We start from the raw sequence: 20,763 nt of genomic DNA, 5'->3' as shown, positions 1-20,763 counted from the left end.
GAGCACAGGTGCGCCATGGTTGGAAATTCAGATTATACATCATGGGATCAGTTTATAAAACATATAAAAAAATTGGGACTACCGGAATAATTACGATCGCAACCCCCTTTTTGGCGCTATGTGTACTGGCCTATAATACGGAATCCCCAAATATATCGACAACATTCTCACATTTATAACCCAGATAACATGTAGGTACGTTTATCATCAACAAATCAATACAAAAACCGACCAATATCATATAACAACAAAGGCAAAGGCATATGGCAACAAAGAAAAAAAGAACAGGTATCCGCTAGTAAGCAGGGTGAAAAAAATCAAAGGCAGAATAAAGAACACAGAAAAAATGTGCAATTAATGCTTGCTTCTAGACTCAGCAATATACCACCTCTATCTATATTACAGCAGGTAATTTATACACTTGTATATACCCGTCTATACGTACTTATACGCTCGTGTGTATAATTCCAAAATTTGATTGAAAAGTGAATTAACATAATGTTTCTAATATTGTTTTTATTTCATCACGAAAATACTTAATATATCAATAATCCGATGCCGAAAGGACCGATTTCACCGGAGAAAAATTCTGAGCAAGTAATAACTGATTTAAACATATAATTTTATTATGAACGTATTGAGTCGTAAAAAATTTTCAAATACATATTTCCCATACATATTGTTTTCAATTATATATCCGTAATAGAAATTTTAAACCGTTAAATATTTATGTTATATACAGAAAGCCTACCTCAAACATTAACGAATTCTTAATGTATCATGAATCTATTTTAAATAACTGTACAGATGATACCCTTATCTTTGGTGATTTCAACATTGACATTCTTCAAAAAAATAATACATCTCTTAAATACATCAACACGCTAGACTCATACAACTGTTTCATATGTAACACATCCTATCCTACACGAGTAACAGATACCTCTACTTCTCTAATAGACCATATCATCTCAAACAGACAAAATATTTCCTCAACTACTGCAAATATAGATGCCTACCTAAGTGATCATAACATTTTGATATTAGATTACCAAAACAGCTTGAAACATCACACTAATAATAGAATACATTCTTTTTCAAACAACACCAAAACCGATAAAAACATGTTAAAAACATATGTAGAATCCCACAACTTTCCACACGAAACCACCAGTAATGCCAATGAAATCTATAATAATTTTAATGAATACATCAAAACAGCAATAAAATCATCCCAACATAAATCTGAGTTACGCATAGGAGACCAACGGAGGGGTAATACTCCATGGTTTGATGCAAAATTAAATGCACTTATCAAACAGCGCAACAATGCGTTTAAAATCTGGAAAAAAAATCAGCAAAGTGATATATTCACAGCACTGAGAAATAAAACAAGAAATCAAGTTACCAACTATAGAAGATATGCTAAAACCAAATACTACACGACTATATTTAAAGAAAACCTGCGTAATCCGCGACAGACATGGAAAATAATAAATGCAATTCTAACAAATAGCTCGACACCCCAGAAAGATGAAATTGAATGTCTTCTCATTAAGAATGAAGAAATAACATGCCCAACACAGATAGCTTCAACTTTTAACAACTTCTTTATATCAGTTGGGGAAAACTTAGCAGCTACAATTGCATCATATCCAGATAATTCTATCACTATAAACACGGATCAAAAAGCAATCCAGTCCTTATACATGGCCAAAACAAATAAAACAGAAGTTCTCAGTATCATCTCTCAACTAAAGTCTAATGCATCTCCAGGTTTAGATGGAATTACACCAGTGTACCTGAACTTTTGCAAAGATATATCAGCTGACCACCTTGTTTTTCTTATTAATCAATCCCTGAATAGTGGAATCTTCCCAGATCAACTAAAGATAGCAAAAATAATTCCGATTTACAAAGATGATTGCAAAAAAAATCCTTCTAATTACCGTCCTATATCCATCCTCTTTGTCGTCTCTAAAGTTTTTGAAAAGGTTATTAAGCTTAGGCTCACTAAATATCTCCTATCAAACAATTTACTCGCATCCCAACAGTATGGATTCAGAAACCAATCTAACACAAAATGTGCTGCCTTCGATTTTGTATACGCCCTCCAAAAGCATATAGACCAGGGTAAGCATGCTGCAGGCTTATTTATAGATTTAAAAAAGGCTTTCGATACGGTTGACCATGGGATACTACTAAAGAAGCTAGAACACCTAGGCATAGTAGGCACTCCCCTGAAGTTACTGTGTAGCTACCTCTCTAACCGACACTGTCAGACCTTTGTTGGAAAGGGGACAAGCAGCATGGGAACGATAAAATGTGGCGTGCCTCAGGGCTCCGTACTTGGACCATTACTATTTTTAATATATATAAATGATATTGCTAAATGGGGACTTAAGGGTACAATACAACTCTATGCAGATGACACAGTGATTCTTTATCACAATAATGATTTAAACGAACTTGAAAAGGAAATGGAAAGGGATGTAGCTTGCCTGGCAAACTGGCTGCGATTAAACAAACTTAGCCTAAACATAAAAAAAAACACATTACATACTGTTTGCAAATAAAAAAATGTAAGTCTTAATATAAGTCTTGATAATAACCGCCTTGAAAGGGCTGATGTTACAAAATATCTTGGCCTTTTCATTGATTCACAACTCACATGGAATCACCAATTTAAACATGTTCTATCCAAAATTACTCCTATAACTGGTGTTTTATATAGACTTCGCGGGTTACTTCCCCCCTCTCTATTAAAATCGATTTACCATGCTATGATTCACTCACATCTAATATATCTCGCCGGAATCTGGGGATTTGCTACAAAAAAAATGATTTCAGAAGTCCAAGTCGTCCAAAATAGAGCCCTGCGAAATATTTTCAGTTTACCTTGGGACACACATGTCAAAGACATCTACAGAAACACCCAAATACTTCCTTTTAATACCATTCCCACTTTTGAAATAACGAAAACTATATTACAAGTAATTCAACACTCGGCACATTCCAACACTACACTCTATTACAATTACGACGTACACCAACACAACACAAGAAATCACAACAAACTACATATACCAAAAATCAAATCAACAAAATATGGACTAAGATCCCTGGAATACATAGCTCACACAAAATATAATCAACTACCCAACGAGATCAAATGTGCAAGTCAATGTAAAAAGACCCAAACTAACATGCTCAAACTTCATCTTATTAATGACTATCTGAAATAATAATGTTGTGTATGTCCCATCATATGTCCATTTAATACATACAGCTATATGTTTCATGTAATGCGTATCATTCCCGCAATGAGTTTATTAACTCCTGGGAGTACAATGCTTTATATAATATACTATATTCTGTATTGTATACTTTTAATAAAAAAAAATTTAAAAAAAAAAAAATTGACGTAAATAAAGTAAAAGTTTTGTTTACACAGGAAGAGAAGAAACCCGTTATTCTGGAAGGAAGGAGAATAGAAGACATATTTTTTCTTTAACTGTATTAAATAGAATTTCGCAGCACGACTCTTTTTATGATTGTAATTATCTAACTTAGAGATAGTTGAGCGTATACTTCGAGATGACAAGTTCTGGGAAGAAAAAATGCTTATTAAATTAACTAATTTTTAAATGGATTGCATTCTTGTCGAGCTTATCGATCCTGGAGTCACAAGGTCTATGAATGTTCGTGATCCTCCACATATCTTAGATATTGTATGTAAAGAACGTCAATTTGGAAATCGTCGTTTAGATTTCGACGAAATGCTATTTATTGAATAATTATTTTCGTTTTTTATATAAAATTATTTTTACTATTTCTAACTTATATTATAATAAATGATGGCCTTTATACAAAAAAAGTTGCATCTTATGCTTTTTAAATTACATAATTATTTGTTTTATGTAACTTTTTGTAAACGATAATAATAAATATTGAAAATGACTGATATTTTATTTATCTTGTCAATATATTCAGATATAATTATAATCAGATATTATGAAAATGATTCGTGATTGAATACCGTATTGCTTTGACATCTGTCAATGAAGAACACGTCGGTTACGAGTCATAAGTTACTGCCTACCGTCTATCAGTATGGTTACAGAAATCTGATAAGAATCATAAAATCATGAGCTCCTTCTGCAATAGGTAACGTTTCTATCGAAATTTACCTAAAACATGCACATTCAACTTAATATTACTATTCACATAGTTTGAAAGACGCCCATTATTAAGCATTTCATGTTCAAACCTTACTCATGGGTACCATCTAGTGGATTTCATAGCTGCTCTGACTTCGAACCGAGTTGACCGCGCTTGGTCAACTCAACGTGTCGTGTTCCCCGTTCAAACTTACTTCATTCCTCCACACCCCGAAACATTATAATATTTGTTTCGATGCCGCGGAGCGCAAGTGAAACTTTTTTGGCTTCGCCCACTTAAAGCGCGTTCACGCCCATAACTGATATATTTTTAGGATCTTATTTCGTCTTAAATAGGTTACATGTGTAACTCTTTACTACCTTTTAAATGTGTGTTGAATTGTCATTTAGAGGAGTTATCATGGATCCCTCTTTAACATATAAACTGGTAACATTTTTTAAACTTATGTATATTCTATAAATACTAGGGGATTATAGACTAAACATTGCCACACACTTACCTTCTTACTAATTAGATTAGACGTCCGTTCAACGTTGGTGGTAAAGCCGGCCTTGAGCCTGGTTTAAGACCGTTTCAACCAAACAAACCCCATGGTAATAAAATAAGTCAAGTTTTTACTGTTTTAACCTTTCCAGTCCTGTTTTTATTAATCTTAAATAAAAAGAACCCACTACTGTAAAATACGTAATCGTGCAAACCCCCGTTATTACAGTCTTAGGGTACGTATACATTTGCGAACCGTGCCACGAATTACGGGAAAGGAGCACATCAACTGCAAGCGGCGCACAGTGGGCTGAAAATCGCCTTTCATAGACATAGAGACTTGAATTTTACTATTTTAATACAAAGCAATAAATAAAAATAAAACTAATTTTGTGATTTCTTAAGCTGTTTTGGCTTGCAGTGTAAATAAAATATTGTAAACTAGACAAAGCATACTCATATGTAAAGCATTTAAGCATTAAAATTATTCATCAACATAAAAAAGTTTTTTTTCAACTTTAAATAAAAAATCGCAAGTTGCGCCACATTACGAAGTATGTCAAAAAATACAAATAAATAGTAGTATATCTGTGTGTAAGGATAGAATGGTCAACCTTATGATTCCAGAGATAGCCTCATTTTTAATGTCAGAGCCATACAAATTTATCTTTAAAAAATGATAACTCCTTCATTTGTACACGCAATTATTGAAATTTTATGAAATTTTATAGCATAGTAATGATCAGCAGAATCCATTTCTAGCCAAAATAAAGACCCTTGAAAATTGAAGTCTCTATGTCTATGAAAGGCGTGTTTTAGCCCACTGTGAGGCGTTTCGCGCCATTTGCGGTTGTTTCGTTTCTTTCCCATAAGTTGAAGTTAAGTTCGGCAGTTCAGCTCGCGGATATATACGTACCATAATTCCTATGTCTGTGCGTACCATTATGTCGCCATCAAAATACAGTAGGTATGTACCTACGGCCTTGTTCAGATTAAGCGTTTTTGAACGTTTCTTCTGCTTTGAGCGCATGTCGGGAAGCACGTATTCGCTTGATATTTTCATAATCATTTTTCCAGTGCGTTTTTTGAGAAAAGAAAGGGTGGAAAAAAGTGATGAGTCATTTAAAAAATATATATTTATTTCTTAATTTAAGTCATATTTAAAATGAATATCGTTTTGTTAATACGCACAAGAATCATAAAATCAACTGCTCGTAGCCAGTAAGACTATGACCCCAGTTTGGATATGCTGTCAGACTGGAGGGGGATAGATGAAGGTTTAAAACTGTCCCTGGCTATTCAGATACGTTGTCAAGTCATTTAAAGCAATGTTTCATTTCTTAATGATGGTATTTAACCTGAGCAATACTGAGAGTATCCAACACTATTAGTATTATTTATTTGGTGACCGGATAAATCATCAAAATGATAATTCATCACATTTTTAAAAAGTTATATAAAGTCATGGAAAGTGATGAAACAAAAACTTTATTAACTGGGTTAAGTAGGTTAGGTTATCTTTAAATTTTTATTTTCTCATCGTTTCTAATGACTTTATATAACTTTTTAAAGGTGTGTTGAATTGTCACTGTGTTTAGTTATCATGGAACCTATTTATTCGGTGACCGGATAAAGCATCAAAATGTTAATTCATCACATCTTTAAAAAGTTATATAAAGTCATGGAAAGTGATGAAACAAAAACTTTATTAACTGGGTTAAGTAGGTTAGGTTAGATTTTAATTTTTTTTTCATCGTTTTTAATGACTTTATATCACTTTTTAAAGTTGTGTTGAATAGTTACTGTGTTGAGTTATCATGGAACCATTTATTCATATCATTGGCACCTTGCAAAAAACGCGTTTCCATGAGAACTTAGGACTTAAAAAGTTATAAAAAGTTTTAAAAAACTAACCTATAAACCCAACCTAGTTTTTTCACGACTTTTCATGACTTTTTATATCACTTTTCAAAAATGTGTTGAATAGTCACTGTGTTGAATTGCAATCTGTGTTGGTTTGTTGAAAGAAATTGCCGCTTGGCAAAGGGCCACCTCTACACTGCTGAAAATAAATCAATTGCATACACAGTTTTGATTAAAAAACATTTTAATTTAATTAAAAAAAGTGATTATTCTCATTTTATAGGTTAATCATTATTATAAGATATATATATTTCGTTACATTCTTCGCAAGACAGCTGATTGCAATTATGTATAAAAATAACCCACATGCTTCTCAATGTCGCATGGTGGCACTAAATACATATAAATAGCTCATTATTTAATCAATTGTATTATTTAATTTAATAATAAAACATATTGTTTGAATAAAATGTTGGCAGGAACTTTTAGGTTGGGCAGGTACCTAAATACTTATTTTATTATTGGCGGCCATTTTTACCAATGTTTTCCCTCCATATGCCGTTATTGGTTGCGTTCCTATTGGGTGATTCAACGAATTGAGATTGATAAGATTATCGGCCCTACTTACTTGCGGTGAAATTTACGTTAAAGCATTAACTTCTTGATGGCGGACGCAAAATGCTTTCTTGCCAGATAATTTCTTATATATTTATAAAAACAGTATATAATCTACCATATCTATTGTACCCCGATCAGAGAAATTTTTGATAGAATTAAATAATATACTTCAGGATATGCTGGCATTCAAAATGTTAAGCAATTAATGGTGTAGTCGAAGATTTTTGCTACAAATCGCCAAAACATCTGAAATACAACTCTGCGACTCTATTATAAATGTGTTTTCTGACGATTTCAATATTATAAATCGTAATTTTTCCATTCGATAAATGTACCTTCATAACATCCTAATCTGATAAATAAATGTTCTACGAAGCACTTTATCAATCAGGGTAAATAGACGTATGGTTTTGTTAGAGCTTCGTCGATTTCTCGTGTCCACTTTTGCCGCTCTGTTTAGATTATGTTTTTCAATGACATAATTACATATATATGTATAAATATAATAATATTTGAGATTTTCTCCAGAAAACGAAACACATTGTTGTTTATTACACATTATTTTATCATGCGTTTATTAGATTGTGGTTTATCTGATAAGGGACACAATTTTTTTTAAAGTAGGGAAGCAAAACAGGTTACAAAATCTGAATTTAAGTCATTATTTAGGCCAATCCATCATATAATTTTTGGGACAGCTATGATCGTTACTGAAGATTTGACTTATTACGGCCAAATAATTATTGTGACCCTAGCCTATGCAAATGACTATCAAGAATGTCAAATAATTTTGAGTGGCAAAGCAATTTAACAATGTATTACTGTTGAGTTGCAGATTCCAATACAATACGTATTATGTTAATTTATAACAAAGAGTGGTATTTACTTCCAGTGGCAGCCCGTGATTTTTGAGAGTGATAGAGTGCTAAGTTCGAAAAAATTGACATTATTGATAATGTTTAATACAAAAAGATTGTTTTTCGTAAATTGGGTTTTTGTATGAAGGTTTTCACCGATTTCCTGAAAATCTTTATACAAAAAACTGAAATTTCGAAAAAAAAATTCTTGTCTACAACTAGCTCAAAAATTCCGTTTTAAAAATTAAAACTCAAAACACACCCAAAAGTCACGATCCGCCACTGCATAATTCTATATTTAAAATAGGTACATGTTTACTTACATGTAGGTACATTAATCGTATGTCTGTTAAGATAATATGATTCCGTTTATTTGGTGCAGTTGTAATTGAACCAAAAAGATTTGGCCCGGACATGTACCGAACAATAGAAATCCATTATCTATAAAAGCGTAAGTTTCAAATGAGTCACATGAAATTTTAATCCTCTTTTAATTACCCCAGCCTGAGTAAAGTTCTGTAATTACGGAAATCCAATTCCAATACCCACTATATGTGTTATTATTATTCCGAAAACACTTATTGCTTCTATGGTGGTTACAAATGCACCCATAGCATACATTCCAGATAATGAGATATAACCAGGAAAAACCAAATTAGTTAAAGTTTCTCTTCCAAGAAATGATAAAAGGGACTGAAATGACCATCTATTTTCAGCAGATTTATCGATATTACTTGAAAATCAATTACTATCAATTGGATGATAAGTAGAAACGTTGTAATAATATTTTTTGTTTATTTAAAATCAGCAGCAACTACGAAAACAACTTCTATATTGTTTAATCTTCGATAAGAATTAAAGCGATGTTTATGCATTGTAACCTTTGCACCTTTTTTTCATGAACGACACATGAAACAGAAAAACAGATTAGGATGAAGATTATTTTAAAAAATGTAATGGAGTTTCGTTACTTACAAATTAATGCAATCCTAAATTTTAGTTCACATTGCAAATCAACGAGAATTATAATACAATGAAGGGATTCGTGAGATTTAAGTAAATTGTTTAATTTGTGCCGGCGTACGTACGCTAAAAATATGCACTACCATACTGATAACTTATGTAGAAATCTGGAAATAAAATAAAGCTGGTGTAATTTTGGTGGGTAATATGTTTGGACATGGAAAGCAGATAGACGGACAAAGAAATATTAGAAAGTTGGCGATGACTCGGAAATCTATTATCTATAAAATGAAATACTTGATTAATTTAATGTTTTATACATTATCAGAAGGGTTTGTATGAGACGAGGTACAAATGTAAATAAAAGAGTAGCGAAATAAAATTATTTTGCGTTCTCTTGCGAGGAAGGCGAAACCGGCCTGTTAAATTAATTTAAAACTTATGGTTTTACACAAAACAAGTGTTTTATTTTTATAAAACTTATCTGCACAAGAAGCATTTTTAAAGGTTTAAAGTACCACAAAATCGAGGAAATTGCAGAGAGCCAGTAAAGAATCCACCGAGGATTCGAAGCACGTGACGGGTACCAACTTCAGAAATCCACGGCGGATTTCTTGGCACACTAGAGGTTCATAATATAATCATGTCTTTTTCAGCATTATAAGAGCGGTCCTATATACAAAAACACTAAATTAAATAACATTTTGAAATCAACAGCTGATATTATGAAAGGGTTTAACAAAATACATCAACTGTTGAATCCGAGGACGAGGCGGTATTATTAACAATACTTGGAACTTTCTTTATTACAGTATGTCTCTTTCACACACATGAATATTTACAAAATTAGAGTGAAACAGAGATGGCCTGCTTCGAATTCAGTTCATTTTATAACGTAACAACAAACACAGCTGATCGCTAACATGGATGCCGTTATAGGAGGGGAGAAGTATAGAGGAGGCTCTACAATTGTGGCAATTATGTTAGGACAAATAATGGAAGTTTGTACGTATTGTAAGCGATGCGTACAACACATAAATAGAATTTTGAGTATTGTTGCATATGTATACGCTTCCGTCAGTGATGTCTTTGTCAAACATCACTGACAAACAGAATTTTGTTTTCACCTACTTATTGAAGAAAAAACTTATTGCCAATGCACACAAGACATCTTGACTCCAATGCCCCAGAGGCCAATGAAATTATTTTACTTAAACACTAGGATGTTTAAATAATGTTTTGTCATAATATAATATTTTTGTAAGTAGGTACCTACCTACTTACTTAATTATACACCATATATTTTAAGCACTTATTATTTTTTAAATAAGGAAATTATTTTTCTTACTTTCTTCAAGCAGGTCCAAATAAACACGTCGATATAATATATTAAAAATTTATCTTTACAAAATTATTAAAACGGCCACCATCTTGTAAAGGAAACGGAACTTAAAGACAAATTTAGATAGATAAATGATATATGGTCGAGTTAAAACAAGTGCTATGCTCAGTAAATTAGTATGTACTGTGGAAATCGAAGAAAAAGTTCTTCTTAAAATACTGTGGCGCGCTAACTGTGGTTGCAAAGTTATTTCTGATTTTACATAGTGCTGGGAGTTCTTCAAACGCATCCCAGTAAAACGGGTAATTTAAAGGTAATCTTTGCTTTAGTTTTTAAGTACTACAATCATCTCAAATGTAAGTATATGTAGAACGTTCTTCAGTTATATTCTAGACTCGCTAAGCGCCCTTGAGGTGGTCTTTTTAAAACTATTGAAAAAATATTATTACTGAAAATTATTCCATTCCTATATCCTAAACGGGGAAATTATTTTTTGCTCAATAAAGAATTTTTTTAATATGAAGTATACGTTTTATAAGCGGAATTAAAGTAAATTGAGCTAATATAGGGCTTTTTACATTCTTCCGACGGTTTATTTTGTTCACAAGGGATTCGCTGCCTCAAATAAAGGGCTATACTATGCGGAGAGAGACGCCGCTACGAGGAAAAGCGAGACACAACTACAAGAAAGACCACCACATTATTTCCTATGGAATCCGAGATCAGTCATTCCGTTTTCATTTTGCTGAGAGGTCGTCGCCGCTCGCTTTTATTTCAATATTACTATTTGAAAACAGGTTATTACCAGTAAAAACTTACAAATTACTTGCATTAATGTTATATGTGTTATAAAACCATAAATTCAGTTATATATTCTAAGTTATTTCATATAAATTTCACGTTTTTAAGTGCCACGAATCGCAGTGCTAATTTTTCACTCTGTGTTGTACTATGCTTTCATTTTGAAATTTTATTGAAATTAGTATAAAACAAACATTATTTGAGGTTAAATTGTATTTTTCGGATGTTTTTGCGTTGTGAGTTATAAATAATAGTTATTTGTTGATGTTTTGCAGTTTTTTCATTTTGTTTTGCATTTTCAAGTGCCACTAATACAACAATTCAAATTAATTGCAAGTGGTTCAGTTATGAGTTATGATAATACATTTGTTTCTCATAATAATACAACATGTATAAATCATAATGAAGTGTTAATTCGTCTCAAGTGTTGTTTTTATTATTTATTTGAATACCGCACCATCGTACCAAGTGCCAGAGCCAGTGGATCTATGGCATCCCCAAAATGGGACGTGTTGTGATTGTGAGGCTCGATTCAGGTATCTGGCTGTTTAGATCTGGACACCAAACACGGATTTTAAAGCAATGTTTCGAGTTGTTCATGTGAATGGTAAAATAAGTCGGGGTCATGTCGAGAATCACAAGAGTTATGTATGAGACGGTACATAAATGTGAAAGAAGTAAGGATCGTGTGCCAAGAAAAAGTCGTGTGGCGGTCTTTCCTCTCTGCCGACCCATACGGGAAACGGCTTGGTAGTTCAGTTATTTAGTTAAAAATAGGTTAATTTCGTTTTCACCTAGTTAAATATCAACTGACATAAGATAATAACCTAAAAATTTCTTTTCATAAAATTTTGCTTTTGTATTCTAAAATTTCTATTTTTTATTTAATTTTAATTTTTTTCGTCTTTATACTACATTAAATTTATAATTAATCACAAAATGGATTGAATTATTAGTTTTTTATGTTTAATTATTTTATTTTAATATGTCACAAGGTACAAATAATGATAATAATGATTGTCAAAATTGTGATACCCTCGTTAGAAAAGTCATTTGTGAAAGTTGGTATCGGATATTATTACGTAAAAGGTTTTCTAATGATATTAAATTGTAACACGTTATATAGTCGTTTAAACGTAGCGTCCATCATTTAATATTGAAACAGTTTTAATTTAATAATAATAAAGAATAACAGTAATTAGGTAAAAATGATTTCCCGTTATTCAGATTGACGGCCATGCTAAAGTACCATTTTGACTTTTATCATAACATAACTTTCAACGTACCTATTTCGTTATGCATTTGTTCAATTATTACGTGTTTTTACGTTAATAGACAGTACGTTGTTATAACATCTTGTTTTTATTGATCAAATGCATTTTACTGCAGTTTTTTTAGCTATAAATTATTGCATTGTGAAGTTTCGTGTTGTTTGTAAGCGCTATTGTAATAACCCGCCGTGAAACATATTTCTATTATTAAAACCACTTTTTTTTGCTTATCGAATCCTGAAATTATATTTTTTATACAGTAGAATATCTATTTAATTATTAAAATGAGTTTTTGCAAGGTAAATGAATAGTTAAGAATTGTAATTTACATTGTGAAGTTTGGTGTTTGTGAGTGCCGTTGTCAAAACCCGCCGTCAAACATATTTCGTCAAATTTAACTACTTTATCTCGCTCTTAAAGTTTTGCAATCATATAATTTAAATAGAAAAATAACTATTTATTGTTTCAAAATGTATTTTATGTCAGTTTTTGCAATGTAAATAATATTAAATTGCATTTTAATTTTGTGAAATTTTCTGTTATCGTCGCCGGCAGCGCCATCCCAGCGCGGCCATTTTGCGGCCAAGTTGATAACTCGATCCTTTGGAATAACAAGGTCCCATGTAACACTGCAATGTTATGCGATAATGAACTCTAAAGTAACTTTCTATAGAACCCATTATACCCTAACAGTTTTGTGTCAGCTGGAACCTTGCTTTTCTTGGGGGGCGATTACTGTCAAACTGCCGTAACACTTTACAAACAAGCTGCAACTACGCGGTTATCTTATTTTGCTTGAATTTAATAAAATAAAAATAAATAAACTTGCACATTTTTCAGTATGAACAATAAAACCAGTTTACGAAATATTATTTTCATTTAATTTTTAATTATTGAAGACAATATCAGCGATTCTTAAATGAAAGTCCTAGACTTTAACCCATGACCATCGATGTTTTACTCATTAAGTTATTCTATACTTAAATTCTATTTTGTCATTGTCTCATTAAATCGAACTAAAATGGTGTATTGAAACAGTCAAAAAGTTTTTTAATCTTATTTTATTTTTTTATCGTGTCCGTTTAAAGTCTAATGCTGCATATACATTTGCGAGCCGAAACTCCAGCCAAGCGTCGAATGTATTCGCGCCATAATGTAACAAATGTCAATAAAAACTCCCATGTTAAAGAATACAATAAGAAAAGCAATAGACCCCTGCCTGACGACTGTAATTTTGTGAAAACCATTCAATTAAGGTATTCCCAAAATAAATAGTAAATCAATCTCCAAAATTATGTCTGCTGGTAATAAATAACCAAATAATTGTAAATTCAACTGTTAACACTACATAGCAACGAATATATAATCGTAATAACCCAAAATAGATATAATAAAATCATTATATAACATTCCGGACAAAACAAATCATTATACAACTCCCACCTTCTCCCCCAAATGTGATGTATTTAAACCATGTTTTAAGGAATTATGGCTTTATTAAGCTGAAACCGGTCACAATCACACAAAATAAATGGAATAAAGTTTTAAATTGTTTCAATATATCATAAAATTGGAATTCCACCACGAATCGTCAGATCAAAAATAGAAATAATAAAATAGTATAGTATTTTTTAATTATGTCATTTCTTAGCTTTTTAAAGAGGTCAAATAGTTGTTATTGTCAGTTATTATTATTTTCTTGTGCGTACGTTTTAACCTGAAATATAAAAATACATCGTACTGGTGGACTGATATTTCCAAGATATTTCCAAATCCATACAAGCGATGTCCCTGCCTATACTGTATTTTACCAGACGAATATTTTTTATTCTGTGTTTGTAGTGTGTATACTTTTGCAGGCCTTAAAGTGGCACGAATGTTTCCGAGAGTAAAATTAAACACACTGATTTCCGATGTGAGTCTGTCTTTTTGTGAGTGGTTGTAACTATGATTCAATGAATTGGATTTTTTTTTAAACGGGTGTCGTTTTCAAAATTAGATCTAATTGTGTCAAGAATGTAAATTACCCTCTGGTTTTCCACCGGTCAATGTTAGTATTAAAATAAATAAAAAAAATAGTCAAACTGTCAGGTTAAATTACTTTTAAAATTTTATTTTCGTGAATGAATCAATGCAAATCTTAGAATTGGAAATCAATGCGTTAAATTAAAAGTTCCCGACATCTGATCGAGCTGAATCTCTACCGATAGACTCGTTGTCGACAACAATTCATTCTATCAAGTTTTAGTGGCAATCGCACATGCACACGCGGATGTATACGCATTTCTCTGAAATTGGATGATATTAGATAGATTACAGCAATTGATATACGAAATAAATGTCGGTCTTACCTAATCGGGATTTTGTTCAATTGTTAGTTTAATAAAAATAGATGTATTCTAGTAAAAATAACTTTTTTCTTACCTGTTGATTTTTTAGACCTAAATAAACTAGTACCAAATTATTATTCAATAACACCGGTATCGTGTCTCGAAAGAGTTAAACCCAGTGGGGTAACTGTTCCGCTAAGACCGTTGCACGATTTTCTGTACTTATATTATTTTCATGGCGCTGGCACTTTATTATTATTATTATATTATATCCTACTTTTTATACTTCGCAAAGAACCGTGGCCTAGTTTTGTAGTCGCCTCGCGTAACTACCGAATTATATTAATTTTTGACTCCGGCGGAATGATTTGATATATCGATGTTTCTTTGACGATATATATGTCAAATTTCGATGCAACATATTAACCATTATTTTTAAAGTTTTGTGAATCAAATAACCATCACTGCATCGATAATAAATTAATATTCGCTTTATTAGGTATATCGTATATCTTTATAACATTACAGATTCGGGTCTACATCGTTATAATTGTACCGTTTACACAATGTATTTATTTATTACAAAATACAGGGTTTTCCAATAAGAGGTGTTATTTTGAATAGCCCGCTATTTCGGTAGATGTTGCTTTTGAAGCCGTCATTTTTTGACATTTGACAAGTAAAAACTACGCCATTAATAAAAATGGAACGATACACGCTTCAACAACGCATTGAAATTATTAAAATTCACTTGAGTGAATCAAATGCAAATCATCTTTAGTGATGAGGCCCATTTCCACCTCGGTGGCTTCGTCAACAAGCAAAATTGTCGCATCTGGGGCTCGGAAAACCCAAGAGTTATTGTTGAAAAGCCTCTCTATCCTCAACGTGTGACTGTTTGGTCCGGTTTATGGTCCAGCGGAGTCATTGGACCTTACTTTTTCGAAAATGAGGCTGGAGCAACAGTTACGGTGAATGGATCGCTATAGAGAGATGATTAATGATTTTTTATGGCCGGAATTGGATGGTATTGATCTGGACAACGTTTACTTTCAACAAGACGGCGCTACGTGCCACACAAGCAACGAAACCATTGATCTTTTACAGGAAAAGTTTCTTTGAATATCAAAATAACACCTCTTATTGGAAAATTCTATACTTGTAAGAGCGTTGCAAGAATTGAAAATCATATCGATATTTTGATCCAACATTCATAGGAAGTACCTAGCTCTCTCCACGGGTGAGTTTATGAAGAAATTGGTACGGCTTGCTCTACAATAAAGGAGGTTATGCCCACGTTTAACCCTTAGTGTGCCAAAAAACCTCTGTGCATTTTCTAGTAGTAACCGCCCCTCGATTTTATGGTATTTTAAACTTTTAGCATCCCAAAATATATTTTATTCCTTTGACAAGGAAATGACGTATCTTAATTTTATTGTAGCTTGTCGTTCGTCACTTGCAAACATGTTTATTTTATCTGTGAGAAAGCGCGACGCAAAATTTCGAATTAAATTTCATAATTTCTAATTTTTAAAGTACAGTATTCAAATACAGGAAATCCTCAAATGGTTTATTTTAAAACGTTTATTAAACTAGAAGATATAATAAACTCAACAATTTCCTATGTCTTCATTAAATATAACTGGCTGACGTATACCCGAAGTTGTTGGGGATTATCTTTAAAGGATCGCAAAGTTTTCTGTATTCATTTTTAAGATGTACAATTCCGTAGTACATTATTTTGGTGTATCTCATAAGGTTTAGCCAGCGTTAGTAATATAAGCCCCCGAAAATATTTTTTTTCGACTTGTTTACAAAACATCGACTTATCTCTACTTTCTATAAATATAATATGCACGTATTATATATGAGAACCTTCCGGAAGAAATTCTATAAATGATAGTAAAAACCCTATCAGTGCGTTGCATAGTTTAAAAGAACTAAGCGAACAAACAGACAGAAGGGGATAGCGACATTATTTTATACTATTAGAGATATATTTTCAAAACGTTAGAAATAACATTTTTCTGAATATTGTTGGTTATCTTGGGGAAACTGTATTGGACAGATATGAACAATTTAGAAAAATATCATTTTGAAAAAAAAAACAAGTATGTTTTTATGAAAATTATGTCAGCTGATTAATGATTGGCATTTTATCCAACCCGAAAAAACCCGTCAAAACACCAAAACCCACTGGGCATTCTGACTTCATTTTTTTTTAAACCCGGGTTTTTCCAACCCCAATTTTACCCCTGTCATTCCAAAGGTTAAATGCCGATGCTATCTTCTCCATTAAAGCAATAAACTATCTCATACAATTTTTATATTAGCATAATATTAAATTTAGTAATATTTTGTTTAATTTTAGTCATCATCAAAATTGATATTTAATTCGTAATGTTACCTTTATCTTATCAACAAATTCACCGAGTACATATATAGTATTGACATATTTGATATTATTTTTGACCGTACGTATTTTGTACCAGAATAAGTGGAAAGTGGCTGATAAGGCCTGATTTGAACATACACATAACTGTGCCATATAAACTCTGTTATTATTATTTAGTTTAGTGTGTTCCCCTGAGGTGTATGTGTGGTAAAATCACGTAAAAACTGTAAAGGTTGTTATGGTTTTTTTTTTTTTTTTTTTTTTCATATTAACTCCACACAGGAGGCCGTGAAGAAAATAATTTCCCTCAGGGCCTATGTCATCTTTGGGGATGCTGTATGGAGGGTCTTTTTGTGGAGAGGAAGGAGTGAACATGGGTCTTGAAGAGTCCCATGTTGTAGGAGGGAGGAAACACAGAGGCCGGCAGTTCGTTCCACAGCCGAGCTGTTGAACTTAAGAATGAATCGTAGAAGCGACCCGTTCTCATGTGACAAATGTCAACCGTGTACAGATGTTAAAATGTCAACCGTGTACAAAATGGTATTAACATTCGATAAGAAAAACAACATCGTAATGAACTTTTTTAATTGAAGCAATTTTAAAGACAAACAAAAAAGTTATTAAAAATTGTCTAATGTAATCTTTTCTTAATTTAATTTAGTACATTTTATTATATACTCTTGTATAATATGCAACAGATAAAGGTTAACGCGAGTCGAGCCACGAATTAGGGGAAAGGAACGAAGCAGCTGCAAGCGACGTTACGCGCCATTTACGGTTGCTTCGTTCCTTTCCCATAAGTTGAGGTTCAGCCAGGCTGCTCGCGTATGTATACGTAGCATTTGATACAGTCGAAACTTTCGCACAAGAGGTTGGGAGAAAGTTAAGACGAAGCTTAATGCTAAATCACTATTTTGATGAACATTATGAATACCAAAAAATATGCTTTAGATAAATTGAAGGATTTTCTATCGTTTCGCTTGAGTAGAATATAAATTAAAAAATCAATTACTCAATAAAAAACATAAATGTAAACTACTAAAAAAAATATTTTTTTCATAGAAATGTATGAACGCATAAAGGAAACAATTCAGTATTACAGCTAAGATTATCTGTGACAGTTTCACTTGATTAACTATTTTGCTTTCTTATAAAAATATTTACAAAATAAATAAAAACCAGTTTTGTGCTTGAAATCGAATGTTTCTAGACTCCGTTTGACAAGCGATTTTAATGCATATTACCTACAATATAAGGTATACCAAGAATATGCACATTTTTTGCTTATAGCTTCCTCTTAAGTTGTTTTTTTTTGGAAAGGAATATGGAAAGTTTCGGGGTTTGTTAGTTGACGGTGATTGATATTGATTGTGTAGGGAAGATTCTACAGGTTATTTATAATTTTGAAAAGAAATTGGATATAATTTTTGTCATGGCGTCAACTTTGTTTCTAATTTGAAACATTATTATTATTTAAAGATTTTTAGGCGCCGTTTAGTAATTGAATCACCTCAAGGGCGTTTTGCCCAGCCTGTTATTGTATCCAGATGGAAGTTATATCAATGATCGTGTTATTTAAATTCTTCAATACTTACTACCTACCTAACCTTCATTCTAACTCATCACGTAATCGAGTCATAACAAATGTGATCGGGCGCTAACATTGCTAACGCTGGCTAAACCTTATGAGATACATCAAAATAATGTACTACGGAATTGTATATCTTGAAAAAGCCTACAGAAAGGTTCGCGATTGTGTATGTCTATCTCTTAAGGCGATGCCATACGTAGTAATGCAAAATCATGTGTTTTTGGTTTGAAAATTTGGTCGCCTAGAAATGTTTCAGATGCTTTAATTAAATACTGCGAGCAGAATACATCTTGGCCTTTGAAATAATCGAATATTTTTTTGATAAGTCTTTTTATAAGCCCAGAAAAAAAATAATGTATAAGGCCTATGAAAACTGCTTTAATGTTCAAAATCTCCTACTTACGAACCCATTTTCGGTTATGATTTTATTGTATAATGTGGCAAATTAAGTTATTTATAAAATGATCGAAAAACATTTAAATATTTATGCCTGAACATCCACAAATAAAATAAAATACACTTTTTGGCAATGTTTTTTTCTTGCATAAATCGAAACAGGCGGATGGTGTTAAGCAGGAATTCAAACCCTATCGCCATCTACGTAAGGGGTGTTATTGATAGCGGCTCGATTTAAAATATTACACGACGTAGTGCATCGCCTTAAGGTTAACCCCCAGAAATGCCGGGTACACGTCAGCTAGCCATATAATAATATTAGAATAAGGACCGGATGTCTAACGTCGTATTTTTCAAAACGAAATAACTGTCAATATTTGAATTCCTTCTAAAATGTTGCTTATGCAATAACGGAAAGTCTTAGCTGGGAAGATGATTGGACCCTAGTCCATGGGGATATCATAATCTCACTGGCTTCCTGGCAGTGTATCACGTAATAAGAAGTAATTACTCGTAGATCAATAATTAGGTCAGGTCTATAGAATCAGTGTGGAAGATATTTTAAGTGTAGCCCTGGTGTAAGAAATTTTGCTCCTCATCCTCCCTCTTTACCCGTTTTCCTTTCTTTCCCAACTCCCTTATGCCTCAAAACTTACCCCAATTGAGGATGCCATAGCCCCACTGATTTACACGTCTAAGACAAGTTGGGATGTGCGGTATTTATATAAAAAAATGGTTAGATCAATAGAATCATTTTGACTAAACTGGCAAGATATTTCTATGAAATTTCAGATTTTAAAATTACAATCAGTGTGAATGAACAGTAACATATACAATGTACTCTTACAACAATACAAACATTAATAAAATTGAACGCAAATGTCAACGATAACAATAAAAATCAACAGTAATTGTTCAAAGACTGACCAGATAAACAAAGTCAGTCCGAAGATGAGAGACGACAACGGAAGTAGAAAGAACCACGAATCTGGGTACTACGAAGGGAGTGATCACGAATCAGTCAACATGGACACATCCTCCCGTTCATCAAAGACCAGAAACCCAGACAGAGCTCACCAACACCAGCGATACAAGAATGGAGACAGCGCAGAGTTATCAGCAAGCTCAGATAGATCGTCTAAAAGCTCTGTCAAATACGGCAGACAGAAGAAGCAACCCAAGAGAAACGAGGATGATGAAGGTTGCTTCAAGAAATACGCCAAGAATTCAATAGAACCAAAGCAATACAAACACCAACATATAGACGTTATGAAGATTAAGAGTGAGAGCGTCATCAACAGGAGTCATTACAGTCCAAGCTCTCCAATAGAGTTCTTGGATGATGATGACGAAGATGATAACATAACCCCAAAAGATATAGGAGTCAAATCAGAGAATGGTGGTAGTTCTGCAGGCTTTAACGGGCAGTGCAATCAAGGCGGTAATTCAAAGCATCCGAGAAGGATGAGCATCAATTATGAGGGTGCTGAATTGCCTCCTGTGGACTTGACGCAGAGTATGGAAGTCAGGCCTAAAGCTGAGAGGAACAGCTCTGTTCAGGTTCCAGAGCCTGAGGGAGATTCGGATCTGGTCATCACCAGTAGGATATCAAAGAAAACAGGTAATTTATTATTTTTTATTCTTTGTATTTGGGTGTTGGAAAATTCCGCT

General features: G+C 32.7%; 1 protein-coding gene across 2 annotated transcripts in view; it reads left to right on the top strand.

The window, feature by feature from the left end:
* LOC149409561 (ribosomal protein S6 kinase alpha-5-like) overlaps positions 1–20,763 on the top strand; it is a 157,292-nt gene that overhangs the window by 20,983 nt on the left and 115,546 nt on the right. Inside the window, exons 1-2 of one of the 2 annotated variants that reach the window (XM_089649683.1) lie at positions 11,048–11,105; positions 19,885–20,713. The exons of the other annotated variant lie outside the window; for it this stretch is intronic. Of the exons in view, the coding sequence (XP_089505809.1) occupies positions 19,972–20,713 (742 nt within the window). The 5' untranslated portion in view covers positions 11,048–11,105; positions 19,885–19,971. Of the gene's footprint in view, positions 1–11,047; positions 11,106–19,884; positions 20,714–20,763 lie in introns of those variants that run through there. 2 annotated transcript variants of the gene reach the window in all.

The sequence above is a fragment of the Hesperophylax consimilis genome, chromosome 30, assembly GCF_061612785.1.
Source record: "Hesperophylax consimilis isolate HC1 chromosome 30, BYU_Hcon_1.0, whole genome shotgun sequence".
In the NCBI taxonomy this organism is placed as follows: domain Eukaryota; kingdom Metazoa; phylum Arthropoda; class Insecta; order Trichoptera; family Limnephilidae; genus Hesperophylax; species Hesperophylax consimilis.
The sequence above is the reverse complement of the archived record's forward strand: the minus strand, read 5'-3'. Positions and strand labels throughout refer to the sequence as shown.